General features: G+C 39.7%; 1 protein-coding gene across 1 annotated transcript in view; it reads right to left on the bottom strand.

Annotated features, from left to right (window-relative positions):
- Positions 1–9,068, bottom strand: part of DZIP1 (DAZ interacting zinc finger protein 1) — a 70,941-nt gene extending 61,873 nt beyond the window's left edge. Inside the window, exons 1-5 of the mRNA XM_037800224.1 lie at positions 8,809–9,068; positions 7,990–8,087; positions 7,471–7,688; positions 6,394–6,624; positions 5,678–6,244 (exon numbers count right to left, since the gene is read on the bottom strand). Of these exons, the coding sequence (XP_037656152.1) occupies positions 5,678–6,244; positions 6,394–6,396 (570 nt within the window). The 5' untranslated portion in view covers positions 6,397–6,624; positions 7,471–7,688; positions 7,990–8,087; positions 8,809–9,068. The remainder of the gene's footprint in view (positions 1–5,677; positions 6,245–6,393; positions 6,625–7,470; positions 7,689–7,989; positions 8,088–8,808) is intronic.
- Between the last annotated feature and the right edge of the window lie 9,069 nt (positions 9,069–18,137).

Genomic DNA, 18,137 nt, shown 5'->3' with positions numbered 1-18,137 from the left:
ACCAGACATCCCAAATGGCTACAGTATGCCAGCCATGCCCTTGCCAAAAGTAGTCCCCAAATACTCAGTTCCTTACCTGAGATTCTATAAAAGATTCACACATTAAGTTTTATCTCTCAGAAACTTAAATCCACCAGTGTTCCTATGCCAGACAAGTCCTAAAACCCAGAGGCAACAATCTCTTTAAGAACAACAATAAGATGCAGCCCCCTTTCCCATACTGTGAACACCCCCTTTCAATATAAACAAGTTAGAGTGCTCACTGCCTAGACACCCCTGAAGATGGAGAAAGAGATTGAGAGGAAGGGGTAGCAACATATAAGATAAGATTTAACAAAGGTCTATGAATTCTGAAACTTTATATAAATATACATATATTTTTTTTAGATTCTGGGGTGTTGGAATAGCTGGAAAGAGGTAAATGACATGGTGGAACTGTAACTTAAAACATTTTTTGAAATTTGCTCTATAGCTACTCATTGAATTGTGCTTTGAAAATCTTCACCTTTCTGTACATAACCTATATTGCATAATAAGGAAAGAACTGAAACTGAAACTGTAACCTATAACAATTTTTTAAATTACCTATATAACTGCTTATTGAGCTGTACATCGAAAGTTAACACCTTTCTGTATATATATTATATTTTACAATAATAGAAATAGCTGAAGATATGGAACTGTGACCCGTGATATTCTCTGAAATTTGCTAACTACTTGTTAAATTGTACTTTGAAAGTTATCACTGTTATGCATATATGTTAAAGTTCACAATAAAAAAATGCATTAAAAATTAATCTTTCTATTTTCTACATGGTTTGTCATTTTTTCAAAAAGCAATAGAGTGATTTTTTAAATTGCAAACAGAGGACCTGGAAACATATATTCTGATGTTAACTCAGGTTGGTGGGAATATGGATGATTCTAATATTCCTCTTTGTGCTTTTTTTAATTTCTAAAAATTGGAAAAATATATCCATTTTAATAGTATTAACTATTTGAATACATGGTGCCAAGTTCAGGGTAAGAAGTTTTCCTACCAGAAAAACTGACAATTCAACTTCATCAAAATGTAAAACTTCTGTATAACAAATGATACAAAAAACCAAGAGACTGGGAGAAGGTGCAGCAACATTTGTAACCAATAAAAGCTGAGAATCCTGAATATTAAAGCACTTCATAAGCCAATAAAAACACAAACCACCTACCAGAAAGGAAGCAATCCACAAAACTGAATTCTAATCAACCTGTAAACATTTGAAAAGATGCTCAATCTCTCCGGCGATCAAAAACTATGAAATTAAACAACAGTGATATACCATTTATTATCCATAAGAATAGCAAAAATATAAATGTCTGCTAATAGCAAGCACTGGCAAGGATCTGGGTAAAAGAGAATTCAAACACAGGGCAGGTACAGCTACGCTGGAAAGCAATTTGGTAATGTCGAGAAAACGCTTCAACCAAGACATTCCACTCCTAGATATCTTTAAAAGAACTCTGTACACGTACAAGAACAGTCATTGTACATTGCTCATAACAGAAAAAGGAAATAAATAACCTTTAGCTAATTACACTCTTTATTAAGGGTAGTACAGAAAAAACAATTAAGAAAACTGACCTCTGGAGCCAGACTGACTGGACTCAGATTTGAACTACAAAACAGTACCTTATCTACCATTGCTGGGATTAAGGGGCACTTTGTAATAGTTCTTGCAGTAATTAGAAACTTAACAAAAGTACAACAAAGAAGTAGCAGGCGGTCCAGAATCCTATTTGTTGCACAAAGTCTCTGCCTTAGAAATAATAAATTTCCCTTTCAGGATAAAAAGGCAGAAAGGAATTCTACTTAACCTAGAACTGAGTTTCCTTATCAATAAAATAATTATAAGACCTTTTAAAAAGACTTTAAAAATTTTATCCTTAAAACCCTTTGCATTTTTTTAACAAGACAGTTATATATGTGCATATATGTGTGTATACATAATATGTCTGTGTATGAATTTGATATAGATGATCTAGATGACATGACATAAAACTCCTGTTGAAAGAAGTACCTCTTCAAGCACTCTGAAAGGAAAAGGAGCAACATAATGAGTTAAGAAAAGTTAGGTACGATTACTATTCATAGAATGGAAGTCTGATGCTCTTTCCATGACAACCCCAAGTAAAGAAAATGTTGAATTATGTTCAGTATACTTGGTGCAGAAATGTAGATTAGTTTGTAAATCAAAATGTCTTTTAACAACTTCCATCCAAAATCACTAAAAAAAAAAAAAAAAAAAAAGTGAAATACTACTCAGTGGGCAGTAATGGAGTTAATATGAGAACTCATTAGTTAGGATTCCTTCACCAAAATGAAGTAGCATCCTCTGGATGGTTTTGACTAGTGGATTAAGAAACCAACATTTCAACTGTACCTACTCCAAGCCAGACCCTCCACTAACTGCTTTCCATCATCTTATTTAATTTCCACAGCAACCACTTTACCTATGATGAAATCCAAACTCAGAAACATTTAGTCACAGCATTCTCAGTTGCATAGTTTAACCCATGTCCCTCTGACTGCAAAATACATCCCTTTTCTATTTCTTAACACTCATCTCCAATTCTGAGGGGCTGAATAACTGGAACAACAACAGAAATTCACTGAGAGATTCCAAAATCTGCCTGTGTTCCTGGGGCATGGAATGGAATCTGAGTCTTCTGGCTATGTACACAAAAGGCCTTTTTAAAATGAGGCTAAACCCTTTTTAGGTTCTAATGAACTGGAATACCTAGCAGTAAATACCTGAAACTATCAAACTACAACCCAGAACCCATAAATCTTGAAGACGACTGTACAAAAATGTAGCTTATAAGGGGTGACAGTGTGATTGAGAAAGCTATATGGACCACACTCCCCTTTGTCTAGTTTATGGATGGATGAGTAGAAAAATGGGGGAAGGAAAAAAAAAAACAAAAGGGCACCCAGTGTTCTTTTTTACTTTAATTACTCTTTTTCACTTTAATTTTTATTCTTATTATTTTTGTGTGTGTGGTAATGAAAATGTCAAAAATTAATTTTGGTGATGAATGTACAAATATATAATGGTACTGTAAACAACTGAATGTATGCTTTGTTTTGTATGACTGCATGGTATGTGAATGTGTCTCAATAAAATGAATAAAAAAATAAATAAAATAAAATGAAATGAGTCTAAATTCTGTTACAATTCACTGGCAAGCAAAGTGCTGGCATTTAATACCAGCTAATCTTCAGGTATTATTTAAAATTTTTAAGACAATTTGATACACAGATCATCGGTACAGAAAGGCTTCACACATGGCCATCAGACTTCCCCAGCTATTGGGAGGTCCCTGTTAAACAAAATTCATGACTGTATCCTAAAGTCAATGAACTATTCAAAAATCAATGCCTCACCATAAATTTTATTATAGGCCAAATATCCCTAGCTTACAAATCTGGCATTACAATGAATATGCCTGGGAACCATAGCCATCTTACATGCCAACTATTCTTATTGGCAGTTTTTGACCACCTCTCCCTTAATCTCTGTATCACTTCCGGACTCCTTTTCTGTACCCCCACCAATCAGTGAGCTCCTAAAACAGGTCTGAGGATTTGCAAAGGGATCGTGTATAATCACAGCTCACAACCAGGAAGCCACTGCAGAAATCAACATTCATACATGAGATGCCATCCACTGAGCCTTCCATATGCTTTGTACCCATCATTGCATGGAATTCTCACAATCCTAAGAGGTAACTACTGCTAATGACCCCTGTGCCGGTTTGCATATATTATATCCCCCAGAAAAAGCCATATTCTTTAATGCAATCTTGTGGGGGCAGATTGATTAATACTTTTGATTAGGGTGTGACCACTTGATTAAATGTTTCCATGGAGATTCGGCCCCCCCATTCAGGGTAGGTCTAGATTAGTTTACTGGAGTCCTTTAAAAGGAGCCACACAAGCCCAGATGCTTGCTGACACTTGGAGATGCTTGGAAATGTGATAGACAGATGTTTGGAGATGTTAAGCTAAGAGAGGAAGCCCGTAGTTTGCCCTGGGATGCACTAAAACAGGACCCCCAGGCACTCAAAATCTCCATAAACAGACAATGGCAAGTCATTAAATAGAGGGCAGATTGTACTTGTCTTCCTTAAGTAGGAAAAGGCTGTCTGGCCATCCTACCTCTTCCTTCTCATGCCTGAGCACACCACACAGACAACACTGTCACTCAGTCTGCTGAGGTGTCAAGAATTGATAGATGTCACTCATTTGAAAAATCTGAGTCATTATCTATTTATCCTTCTATATCTTTATGTTTGAAAATCTTTGTTTACTATCAGATATTTCTATGATAATCTAAAGAATGAGAAAAATGTATAAACATAAAAATTCTGTAACAGGTTTTGACATTTCTAGGCCAAAGCTACAGTAAGATAGACTTTTTTTTAAATGTTTAAAAAGAACACATTCTATTCACTGTACAAGAAATATATCTATGAAGAGCCATCTTAGCACAATTTATAAATGATATTTAGTATTAAACAGCAGTTGTGAAACAAACAGGCAAATAACGATGTAAAGTTTGAAGATTATACCTCAGGGTTGTCTATTCAAAGCTAAACACTTTAAGTCTTTCTAAAAGTATTCTTTTCAACTGTTCACATCTTGTGTACAATTCTCTCAATACTCCTGCTGGGTCAGTCCAAGGCAATATTAATTGACCATCTTCTGCACCCTACACACAGTTCTCCCACTCATTCATGCTTCAGCTCTGTGATTACCTAAGTCTACTGAGGTCTTTTAAGCCATGTTTAGCTAATATGACGAAAACATTAAAGAGTGTGAAATCAATCCTGTCAATCTGTTGCATCTCTATCATCATCAAACAATTTTGATAACTTTTATGCTTCCTCCAACTAATCAATAAAAAAGATAAAACATCAATTGCTGTTATACACAAAAATCACAATATTTATCTTGAGCTCAATGTCTGTAACAGTTATAGATTATAGACAGAAAAACAAAAATTAAAAATACCCACAAATTCTATTGTTTATAAGTGAATGTCCTTGTTCTTAAGAAATACACATTGAAATATTTAAAAATCATATCTCTGCAACGTGTTAAATGGCTCAAAACAATAATAATATGTATAGAAAGAGAGGAAATACAGTAAGAGTGGCAAATGTTAATAACTGGTAAATCTGGATGAAGGGTATATGGAAGGTCTTTGTACTAATCTTGCAACTTTTCTGTAAATTTGAAAATATTTCAAAATTAAAAACTAGGGGCAAAACCACAAATTTAATCATTCCAGATCATTTGGGGGCTAACCTCAACAGCAATTTGCACGTGCTTTATTTCTCCTTACATCCATAAGGAAGAGAAAACAGGTTCTTCAATAACTAACATGTGGATGACTTCAAGAAAGCACTGCAGACAACATGAACTGTATAATCATCAATCCAATTGTAGTCTACAGAAGGCAATAAACCATGTGATCTATCGATTAAAATGCCTGGTTTTGCTTAAAAATGCTCTTCTTTACTTCTGATGTGCAAATCTTTTCGGTGATAGGGGAAAGAACTCATATATGTCCAGGCCAACCAGCATGAGGGTTTAAATTAGATTATGAATCCTAATTACAATGCAGTTTCCTACCTGGTAATAGCTGGCTTTGGCCTCGATCATCAGCTGCTGGGTAGAGATCATCTTTTTCCTGCGTTTACACTCATCCTTGAGTAACTTGATCTCCCCCGCCTGTTTGGTGACCAGCTTCTTGCTCTGCTCGCAGTCGGCCAGGGTCAAGCGCAGCCGCTCCTCCAGGGTGTGCAGCTGCGAGGTGAGGAAGTCCTGCGAGTGCAGCAGGTACTCAATCGTGAGCTGTGCCAGGCGGATGAGTTTCAGCAGCACCGGGTCCACGCTCGACTGGCAATGCGGACACTTCTCGTCCTCCAGCTTGCAGAAGGTGATGTTCATGATGTTCTCCTGCAGTGTGAGCACGTCCACGGCCCCCGCCACCTTGTCCACGTCGATGGCGCTCAGCCGCCGCCAGTCCACGTTCTCCAGCCGCGGTCGGAATTGGAAGAAGGGCAGGGACCCCGAAGCCGCGGTGGGGGGAACACAGGCCATGGCGGCTGCGCTCGCCGCGCCCGCCGCAGAGGCGGCAGTGGCCGCCGGAACCTCCGGGCCGCTGGCCAGCGGATAGTACACATGCTTCTGGAAGGGCTGCGGGAAGAAAAGACAGCGCGGCGGGAGGCGCGAGTGGCAGGGGGCGGAATGGGAAACGGGCAGGCAGTACCTGGGTCTCTCGAGGAGCCCCGGCCGCTCCGAGCCCGGCATCCCCAGCCCAGCATCCCCGGCCTTCCGCCTCTTACCATGCTTGGAAGCTAGTGCGCCGCCTCTGGTTGCATCCAAGGAGGGGGGCTGGTCTCGCCAATCCGGGCCGCCGCCGCCACACTCCTTGCGAGCTGGAGAAGGCCGGGACCCCGGAGGCGGCGGCGGCGGCCTAAAGTCTGGGCGTCCAGGCCGTTGCTATGACAGCGCCCCCGGGCGTACCGGCAGCAAAGGGCGCCCGCCCCGCGCGAGGTCAGCGCGCGCCCAGGGCCCTGCGGGACCAGAAAAGATTTGTGGACGAGCCCAAGTGGACACACCCGCCTCCCGGAGAGTCTCCTGGGAGCTGGCTTCCGGGGACACCACCATCCCAGGCCTTTGGGGCTGAACACTCCATTTGCCTAAGGCATGGGGGGGCCACATCCTCGGGAACTTTCGGTACTAGTTGCCCTCCTCTGGTTATTCACTCTTGTCCTCGCCTTAGGTTTTAAGACTAGAAATATCTATTCACCATCATCTTTTACACACAACTTAGAAAACAATAAGCAACAAAATTATGTAGAATTAAATAGGGGGATGTGGTGGAGAGGAGGTTGGCTGTAAAAGGGCAGGAGGGAATTTTCTGTGGCTTTGTATTTTGATTGTGGTGGTAATTACCTGGTGTATACATTTGTCAAATTTCACCGAATTGTACAGTTAAAAGTAGGTGCATTTTTGTATGTTTTACCTCAACAAACTCGATTAAAAAATTAAATGGGGGCAGGTATGTTGGAATTCTCTGTATGGATTTTGTATTATTTTTGCAAGTGTTCTGTAAGCTTGAAATTATTTTGAAATAAGTCTATGAAAAAAATTAAATCTGTAATTAATTCTATTTGATGGCAGGCTTTTCAAATTTCTTACATTCAAGATACTTTCTTTAATGTAGCCTTTCTTCCTCTATGGGTTGGCAAAAAACTAAATAACTAACATTTTGATAAAAATACAATCCAAAGAATCCCCCAAAATATGTAAATCTTTATTTGTCTTTCCAAAAGGATACATTTTAAAAATGCTTAAGTTTAAAAAGTTACATGGGAGAGAACTTTAACCATCAGCTTTATCACCAAGTTTGTGATTACCTTACAAACTTATATCCGGGCTGCATTCTGTTTTCCGGAAAATTGAAAACATTTCTAGCAGCTCCTTGCAGATTTCGGGCCTCTCATTCTTGGGGTTTCTTGGGGCTGCCTGTGGTTACCACAGAGAAGGATGGCTGAAGAAAAGCCAGGCATTCCTCAGTGGCCAGCGAGGCCCTGCTTGGACCATCAGGAATTTTTTTTTTTTTTTTTTTAATTTCCTAACATACAAAATGTGCACAGAAGAAAGAAAAATACAATTCAGAGTTGTATTAGCAAAGATATTTTTAGCACTTTCCAGATATCAACTAGAAATAAGCCCATATGAAAGCACCCAGGAAATACACACTTCATATTACTTCATGAAACCATATTTCCAAGTAACTTTTAACGCTTCTCTGGAAAAAAAAAGAACTATAAACGTTTCACTGCTGTCATTTACTTGCTGCCTGATACCGAAAAAATTATGTAAATCCCAGGACTCAGGTTTCCCCATCTTTTTAAAGACATCAGGATACTGACCTGGTAGCTAGGTGGACTGTCAGTTCCATCCACTGGACTGCAGGCTCAGCGGCAACAAGGATTGTGCTCCCTCTCGCTCACGGTTATATCCCCAGCATCTGGCACAGGACCCGCACCAAGAGGGCATAAAGTATTGCCGAATGGGTTCGTCAATAAAGAATGAGCAAACGAATTAGACTCTTAATTAAGTAAAAACCAGCTCCCGGCCTCTTATTCCTCCTATTTTCTCCGCCTCTCTTCTGTTAGAGAGATTAACCGAAGCTGTGGGCCAGGGCCCTCGGAAGTGAAGGCGGGAAGCGGCTCAGTGCACCCTTGCTGCAGTTCCAGCGCGGAGACGCGTGGAGCCGGAGGGGCTCCAGCCTCTGCTCGCACATCTCCGTTTGCAGTGACCACTCCTACCTGGAGCACCAGGCTGTTGGCCCACTCTTGCCCCCTTGGTCCGATTTCGGTTACAAAATGGCCGGAACAGGAAAGAAGGGGGAACACTTTCCCGTTCCCTCCCTTTCTTCACCCCGCCCGCCCCCCAACCCCGGATAGGACCCGGGACAAGGCGTCGCGCCTACTGTCTCCGGCATACTGTGCGGCTAGACCGCCGAAGCTGCAAAAACAAAGCCTGGGGAATGCGGGCTCCGGTCGGGCCTCGGAGTCCCGCCTTAGAAAGCAAATCTGGAATGGGGGCTGCGGAGGACATGCCAAGCAAGGCTGCAGCGCGCAGCGCCTCGGCTTGTAGCCGAGAAAGGCGGCAGGACCGCCCCATCTCACAGGCACCGAAATGTACTGTCAGCCGCTGGCTCCCGCGCATCCCGGGCCTCCGCTCACCTAGCTGCGCGCTCCTCGGCGGGCGCCGGGCGCTGCAGGCAGATGGGGACGACAAAGGGGATCCGGACTCCAGGGGCGCAAGTCGCGCAGGCGGTGCCCGTGGAGGCGGAGGAGAAGCAGAGCTAGTAGAGGCGAGCCGGCTTTTTTTTCCAGGGCGCAGGATGAAGCCTGTCTCGTCTGGGCAAGTTGTGGCTAGGCGGGACGACTGGCGCTGCTCCCGGGCCTCACAGACTCCGGGCCGCGAGTGCCTCGGGATCCCCCACCCCCCTCCCGCCCCCCTCCCCTCCGCGTTCTCCCTCCGGCCTCTTCGCTCCTCGCCCCGGCCCCTTCTGGCAGCTGGGCGGAACCCGGCGCTTCTGGACTGCAGCGCTAAAATGCGTTCCGCCAATCCCGCTGCTAGTGCAGGCACGTGGTGCTCTGGTGCTCTCTGTTGCTGGCGCTGGGTGCTAGCGCCGGGAAGGCTTTTCAAAGAAAAATCAGATTCTTTCCTACTCTGCTGTTGGCCTGACCCTTAGCTAGGTCATTTCCCTCAAGGGCTTTATGTGAATTAGCTCCCAAGGAGAGTTGCATTTTAATCGCAGAAGTCTGCACATGGAAGGGATCTTTAAGAGGCTATCTGATAAACAGTCTTGCATTGTAATGACTGGAAAGAAAGATTTAGGGAGGCTGGCTTTCGCCAAATCGCCCTAGGATTTAAATCCACGTAGACTGCCGCGGCTCTTTCCGTTATTTCCGCATAGAAAGTTGGTTAGGACCAAAGGCATGAATCGGTCCTGTTGGTCAGGAGTAGTGTGACTTTTTTTTTAACACCTACGATTAGAACACGTGGTCCAACAATGGAATAAAGTCCAATGTTTTTAAATAATGAGTAATCTAGAAAATGCACATACCCTCTTAGAAGTCATGAGGTTGACCCAGATTGAGAAATCTGAGTTCATCATTTGCAAAATATTAGGGTCTGCTGTAACAAAATGGATGATAAACTAGAAAGAAGCAACTTATAGAATTTTTGCCGGACAACATGTTATTATAAAAGTACCTTTCCTTGTGCTTTTACCTGATACAGTCAACCTTATATGGTACTTTGGCACAAGGCTTCAAACATAGTAACAGCTCTATAAATATTTACGTTGAATATTTCACTTTTGTTTTTACTTAAATCATAAGCCTGGACAGGATTCTAAATTTTTCTAATTTAAAAATGCTTTGAACTTGAAAGAGAAACATAGATCCCCATAAAAATCTTCTAAGTACTGTGGGTAAAGATTGCTAGGTAGAAATTTCAGGCAATATGAGGTAGATAGAACCATTGCTTTGCAAAATCTATACCCTGAGCCCCTTTGTGGGGTTGTGTGTGTGTCTGTGTGTGTGTGTGTCTGTCTTAGATGGTTGCTTAGGTAACATTGTTTGAATATGCACCATTTCAATTAATTGTATTCCCTATTTCCCACTATCAGTATATTTCCCCATGGGTACAGAGTTAGAAGAAAGAAGATGAGCCAGTTGACTTTGATAAGGCATAGCAACCATCATGCATTCTTGCTGCTTTGTACAAACTACTTACCCTGGTTATCACATTAAACTTTATTTTAATTATTCATGTCTCTCTCTCCCACACACGACTATGAGAAGTTCAAGTGTTCTAGTATATGTCTGCATGCACTAAGTGCTCAAATAAATTTTGGGGTTTTGAAGGCATTTTAGAAGGCCCCTCTGTGCACCTTCCTAATCACATTCCTCTCCATGCTCCCAGGGGTAGATGTTGTCCTAATTTGGGGGTTAATTAATCCCTTGCTTTTCCTCATAGTTTTTTTGAAAAACCAAGTAGCAAGCACAAACCCAGCTGTGTAAGTATGTGTTAGATGAGTCTCTGTCAGAACTACCTTTAAACACAGGCAGGAGGGCATCTGCCCTGGATTGGCACACTAGAGGACAACTCAAGAATATGATAGGCTAATGGATCAGGTCCTCCAATAGGCTGTGCTACCCCTTTTAGACCATGCCCCAGCTACATAGAATCCCACAATCTCCTGCACAAACAGCCAAGCATCTTCCAGAGCCCATGTGGGCCTCTTACCCAAGTCTATTTTTCTAAAAGTGGATTGTGCTGCTGATGGTTAGGCCCATAGGGTGCTGCAGGCAGCAATATGCAAGATGTTAAAGGTGCATGGACATACCGGCTGGAGGGTACACACACATAAGAGCTGATTGGGATATGACAGGGGATGCTGGGGAACTTGGTTGGGAGTCCAAGAATTCTGAATTCATGCCTGGCCTTACAGCCTCAGATTTCTTTTGAGTAACTTAAAACTTGATCCTGGTGGGCTAGGAGGCACAGCTTGCCTACTTTGCACTGGGTGATATAAGGAGGAGCCTGAAAGGCCTCCGATTGCACTCTTAAGCAGGTTGGCATATGTTAGAGCCAGGCCTGCCCTGTGTCATAGTTGGGTCGAGATTCTCTGGAGAGTTTACAATAGCCCTCTGGAAACGTTAGAGAGCAAAGTCATAAGCAAATCTTGAGAAACATGGGGCTGACCACATCAGGGCAGTAGACTAATAATGCAATGGATATGTTATTAGAAGAAGTGGACTGATCTGTTTTCTACTTTTTTTTTCACCATGGCTTACAGAGCACTTAGGAGATGGTCAAAGCAGAATTCTGCTATGGAATGAATGTGCTCAGCTGATCCTGGCTGCAGAACCTGGAGGGGAGAGCAAGAAGTGCATCATATATGGTCCAGACAAGCCAAGGACAGGTGTAAACCTTAATAAGGCTCATCCATGTTTTCTGTTCTGGGGTTATAACAATGATAGACTGACAGCGGGTATCTCAACTTATCTATCTCCTGATTCAATCCACTACAATCTGCACTGGTTGCTCTGTAGGTCAGTCTTCCTTCGTCATTCCCTTGAGAATTCCCAATACCTTTCTAAGAGGTGGATTTCCCCTTTCCTGTGTTTCATGTTCTTCTTTCTAGATTTACTCCCATTTTGGTGTAGCTCATCCTCTAGCAGCTTCTTAAGAAAGGATGCTTTGGTGGTAAATATTTTGGGATGTCTGAAAATGTTTATTTTACCCTCACACTTGATTATTAGGTGGGCCTAGTCTATAGAATTCTAAGTTAGAAATCATTTTCCTTTAGAATTTTGAAAGCTTCATACTTCTAGTACTAGATTTGAGACGTCTCAAGCCATTATGATTCTTTTTCCTCTCTATGTGACATGTTTTCCACTCTGGAAACTTATAGAATCTTCTCTTTAGCTTCTGAAATTTCACTATGAAGAGACTTGATTTGTGTGATATTTTCATTTGCAATCCTGGGCCCCCTGTGGCCCTTTTCAGCCTGAAAACTTCTTTAGTTCTGGGAAATTTTCTTGGATTGTTTTGTGATTATTTTCTCCCTTCTGTTTTCTCTGTTCTCTCTTTCTGAAACTCTTACTATTTGGATGTTGGAGCTCCAGGACTGGTCCTTTAATTGTCTTGAATTTTCTTTCCTATTTTTCATCTTCTTAATATTTTGCTCAAGACTTCCTCAGCTTTATCATTGAGCCCTTTTATTGAGTTTTTCCATTTTTATCACTTATTAATTTCTAAAATGTTTTTATATTCTCTGTTCATATATAATAGCATCCTGTTCTTTTTTCATGGATTAAATATCCCTTTTCTCTCTTGAGTATATTAACAATATATTTTTAAAGTTTTTTCTTCCAGCTTGATTTCTGTTTCCACTAGTTGCTTTATTCTGTTGGTTAGTTTTGATCTCCTGCTTCCATGTTAGAGGCTTCTTCAGATATCTGGTAATCCTTGGTTGTCTGCCTATAATTAAAAGTGGGTGGACCTCATTAGCTCTAAGTTTCATATATATAGTAATCTGAGTAGGCCATATGTTGGAGATCCCCATCTTTCATTTTTGGATTGGTCAGGTTCCCCAGAGAAAGCTTTTCCAAACTGCTATCTGGAGCCCAATGGTCCAAGAACCAATGTTCTTAGTTCTTAGTGGGTTATGAGAGCTAAGTGTATATGGAGGGGCAGGGGTGGTGTTAACCTTTGCATTCACCATTTACTAGAGAGCTGATCTCTCAAGCCCTCTATTTTCAGTGGGGCACCTATGGACTCAACTATATCTGACATCCATGAATCCAGTCAACTTTGTCTCACCCTTCTTCTGAGACTAAACCTCCAGCTTTCTGCTAGGTGGCAGAGAATAGCCAGCCTCTCACTGATATGAAGTTGGGGTAGGGATTTAGGAATCCAACTCCTTCTCGAATAGCTTTCATACCTTATTTTAGTGTCCCTCATGACTAGTTCCAGAGATATTTGGTGCTGTAAGTTCCTTAGCCATTTAAGAATTCTGCTCCATAAATCCAGGTGCTTCTCAGCTTTTCCTACTGTCAGCTTGGAATTTGGCTTTCTTGGGCCTTTTAAGTCAGTTGTTATTCCTCAGTCTGCTTTCACATTTCCAAAATTTTGTTGCTGTTGTCTCTGCTACTGTTTTCTCTGTCTTCACGGTTTTTGTGTGTGCGTGTGTATGTTATAATTGTTATTTATTATGAACTGATATTTGCCAATGGTTACAAGAAACCCAAACAGATCTAAGTTTAGTCATTCACTTTAAAAAGAATTTAAAATATTTTTTAAAATTTAGAAGAAATATTTTTATAAATTAAAATATGAGAAATATGTAATAAAATGATATTGCAATAACATAAAAGGAATTTAAAACAAGGAAACAAAGATATTTCAACTCTGAAGGATAAGATTTATGTGTCAAATAATTTTGAAACTAACTTCTATAGAAATTATTTCCTGACTGTAGATAGCTAAGACATATTCTCAAATGAAGAGAGATTTGAAAAGATTGAATAATGTATTATTATAATGTAATAATATTTGTTTTTAAAATAAAAGCTCAGTATTGAGAAATTTTAAAGTGGAACTTAAGAATTATTGAATGGATATAACTATTGCTTTAAAAGATGGTGAAAATTAGATATAAGTAGTAATGATGTATATGATGACATTATTTTGCAATATTTTCTATGATAAGGATAATTTAACATTTGTGTCTCCACTATAAAGGACAATTTAAATTGCTACCATTCTGACATTAAAGAAGTTTCTTCAAAGTAAACTTAACTAAAATGCTGCCTAAAGATCACAATGACCAGAAAGAAAGACATCTCTGGATGCACCTTAATGCCTAGTTGTCATTTTGCTAGAGGCCGTGGGAGACACCCTCCCATCATGAAAACAAAGAAGTGGTCTGTAGAGTGAATCCGAACCATCCAAGGACTCACTGACTTCATCAAAAAGTTCCTTAAACTTGTGGCCTCAGAACATTTGTTTATTTATGTGAATCAGTCTTTTGCCCCTTCCCCAGACCAGGAAGTTGGAATGCTCTATGAGTGTTTTGGCAGTGATAGTAAACTGGTCTTGCATTACTGCAAATCTCAGGCATGGGGATGAACCACAGAGAAAAACAACTTGCTATTTAAAACTGATCTTCACAAAGGAAAGAGCTCTGAAACACTTTGATGCTTATGACAAGAGACTTAAGGATATGATCTACTTAGCATGTATCTACACATGATTTATGTTTACATATAAGAAAACATCCATTGATAAAGAGTGAACTCACAAAAAATGTAACTTGAATTAATATACAAATCATTATAAAAGATAGAGTATACCCTTTTCTCCTACTCTTCATAATCCAGATCTGCCTCCAAGATATTGAAAAAGAGATTGTATAAAGCTTCTTCATTACCCGGTTCTCAAAATGACTGAAATTGTTTACTTTTAGAATAAGCACACCACTGCTATTTTTTCACTGTAAAAGTTCATTTACTAAAGTATTCTCTTTTTCTCTGATTCAAGGAAGTTCAGTTTGTTTGGAGTGTGGGAAATGCCTTTTTTTACATTTATATCTACTGTTATCTTATAAACTCTGCCCTTCTGGCTGTATTTCTTACATTGACCAGAAGTGGGCAGCCTAGCTGGCAGAAGGGTTGGCAGTTCTGTTTAACTTCTTTGACATGTGGTAATAGAAGAAAAGTTGTTCCTGTAATTTCTAGCAATCACCTAGCAGGACAAACTGGAAGACTGCGTTAGAGAATATGCATAGTTTAAAATCAATTATTTCATTGGGAAAGAAAAGGAATTTTACAAACTCTAGACAATTGAATCGTAGTGTCTTTTCAGTCCTATCATTTAATGATTCTTGAATCCCAGTGGTATAACTGCAGTGTTTATCTCTTAATTATGTAGTGTCAAAAAACACTTGATGGGTAATCCTGGCACTATCTTTGTGTGTTTCATACATATTTTCCAACTTGAAAGCCTTCAAAGAATAATCGAAAAAATAGCCTTAGGTATTATGTGCATTTCATGCAATTACTAAAAGCATACCGTTTTTCTGATGCTGTTAGATAGGTAATTGCTTGAAGTTAGACTTCACTTTTATTCATTCTATGCTGTTTGTAATGCAGCATTAAAAAAAAAAGCATTCCAATAAATTGAATGGAATGTCCAAATAGCAGGTATATACAAAGTGTATACTAGAAGTTGAAGTGTCTTTTTTCAAAGATTTGAACTACACTTATATCCCTTAAATCCCTGAATGAGCTTTATGGTAAGTTACCTGCCATGCAATAGCATTAATAGGATGCTACAGAACAATTCAGTTTACAATGTTGAAATCATTGTTCAATTCTTATTCTCTGCCCAAAAATGTGAATTTTTGCATCCCCTTATACCAATGTCTCTGTGTAACAAATTAATAATAACCAATGATTAGCACTTGAAAAATACAGGTTGAAATGTGCAAATGTATCTTATACAACTAGGTAAGTAATTTGCATATATGCTGAAAGTTGGAAAGCAAGTATGTCTTCATGGGTTTTTATCGTTGAAAAGAAAATCAGTTTCCTGTAGTTATAAAGGGATTTCTGGAGGGAACAATATTAGATGCCTGTGTTCAATCTACTTCATAATTGGGAACCTGAAAGTTAGAGCCACACACTAAGAATAGTAGGGCAGAATTATGTTGTGAACTTGCCCCTAGATATCATTTTCAGGTGAGAAATAATCTTTTCCAATCCACTTATTTGGATCTTCTCTTTTATGCAGTAAAATCAAATTGTAACTGCTGTTAGAACTTCCCACATCCTATGGCTATTCCAGGGATCACATGGTGCTGTTCTTGTGATAATTAAATTACAACTGCTTCAGTACCACTCAAGATTCAAATTCCTGAGAAAGGGATCTTGGTTGAATTAATTCATTTATATGCCCATCCAAGTGGTTTGCATAAAGGCAGGGTATAAATGATAACTCCACCAGAATTTCATGAAGAACACGATAGCAGTTCTCAAAAGAAAGGGACTTCACAGAAAAAAAAAGAAGGAAAAAAAGAGAGAGAAACACAATGTCCATTACATGCTGCTACTTGACTGCTCAACACACACATAACATTCCTCTCTGTACATACAACTCAAAATACATCTGCTCCTAAAATAAATGCACATGTCCCACACCATGACAAGAGGTCACCCAACGCCACCTCTTGCTCTCATGGAACAATGCTGTTGAAAATTTCTGGATTATGTCTTTTTTTCCCCTCTAGTTCTTTTTGTTCCCCATTTTAATCACTTATATATGTACACATAAGTGATATCAATTATATTCATGATACTATGCCACCATCATCACCATCTGTGCCAGTTTGTATTATGTCCCCCAGAAAGAGCCATATTCTTTAATGAAATCTTGTAGGGATAGAGGTATTACTGTTGATTAGGTTGGAATCTTCTGAGTGAGTGTTTCTATGGAGATGTGACACACCCATCGGTGAGTGACACCTTTGGTTAGGGTGTGACCTCTGATTGAATATTTCCATGGAGGTGTGGCCCCGCCCATTCAGCATGGAACTTGATTAATTCACTGGAGTACTTTAAAAAGAGCCACACAGGCCCAGACACAGAGCTTCTGCAGCTGAGACAGACATTTTGAAGATGGCCATTGAAAGCCGACATTTTGGAGAGAGCAATTTTGAAACACAACCTGGGAGGAAGCAGATGCCAGCCACGTGCCTTCCCAGCTAACAGAGGTTTCTGGATGCCAGTGGCCTTTCTCCAGTGAAGGTACCCTATTGTTGATGCCTTACCTTGGACACTTTATGGCCTTGAGACTGTAACTTTGTAACCGAATAAACCCCCTTTATAAAAGCCAATCCATTTCTGGTGTTTTGCATTCATTCCAGCAGCATAAGCAAACTGGAACACCATCTATTACCAAAACTTTTACACAACCCCAAACTCTTTTACCCATTAAGGAATAATTCCCCATTCTCTATCCCTGTCCACCTAGCCCCTGTTAGCCTGTAATCTACTTTCTGTCTTCATGAAATTGTTTATTCTAGGTATTTCATACAAGTGAAATCATTCAGTATTTGTCCTTAGTGTCTGGCTTATTTAACTCAATATTATGTCTTCAAGACATAATCCATGGTGTTGCATATATCAGAACTTGGTGTTCCTTTATTCCTTTTTAATGGCTTAATATTTCATTTCATATATATATACCATATTTTGTTTATCCATTCACCTGCTGATGGACACTTGGGTTGCTTCCATCTTTGGGCTATTGTGAATAATGCTGCTATAAACATTAGTATACAAACACCTGTTTAAGTCCCTGTTTTCAGTTCTTTTGGTTATATACCTGGAAGTGGATTGCTGGGTTATATGGAAGTTTTATGTTTAACTTTGTGAGGAACCATCAAACTGTTTTCCACAGCATTTGCACCATTTTACATTCCCACCAACAATGTAGAAGGATTCCTCTTTCTCCACATCCTTACCAACATTTGTTATTTTCTGTTTTTTAAAATAATAGCCATTCTAGTGTTTGTAAAGTGGTATCTCCTGGTTTTGATTTGCATATCATTAATGGCTAATGATGTTGAGCATCTCTTCATGTGCTTTTTGACCATTTATATATCTTCTTTGGAGAAGTATGCTTTTCCCATTTTTAAATTGATTTGTTAATCTTTTTGTTGTTCAGTCTTAGGAATTCTTTATGTATTCTGGATATTAAATTCTTATTAAACATATGATTTCCAAATATTTTTCTGATACTGTTAGTTGTTTTTTCACTTTCTTGATAAAGTCGTTTGATGCAGAAAAGTTTTTAATTTCAATGAAGTCCATTTTAAGTATTTTTTTTCCTCTTGTTGCTTCTGCATTTGATGTAAAGTCTATAAATGCATTGCCTAATACAAGGTTCTGAAGATTTTCCCCTATGATTTCTTCTAAGAGTTTTATGGTTT

This window comes from Choloepus didactylus, chromosome 12, assembly GCF_015220235.1.
Source record: "Choloepus didactylus isolate mChoDid1 chromosome 12, mChoDid1.pri, whole genome shotgun sequence".
Taxonomy (NCBI): domain Eukaryota; kingdom Metazoa; phylum Chordata; class Mammalia; order Pilosa; family Megalonychidae; genus Choloepus; species Choloepus didactylus.
This window is presented reverse-complemented; position numbering and strand designations above follow the sequence as displayed.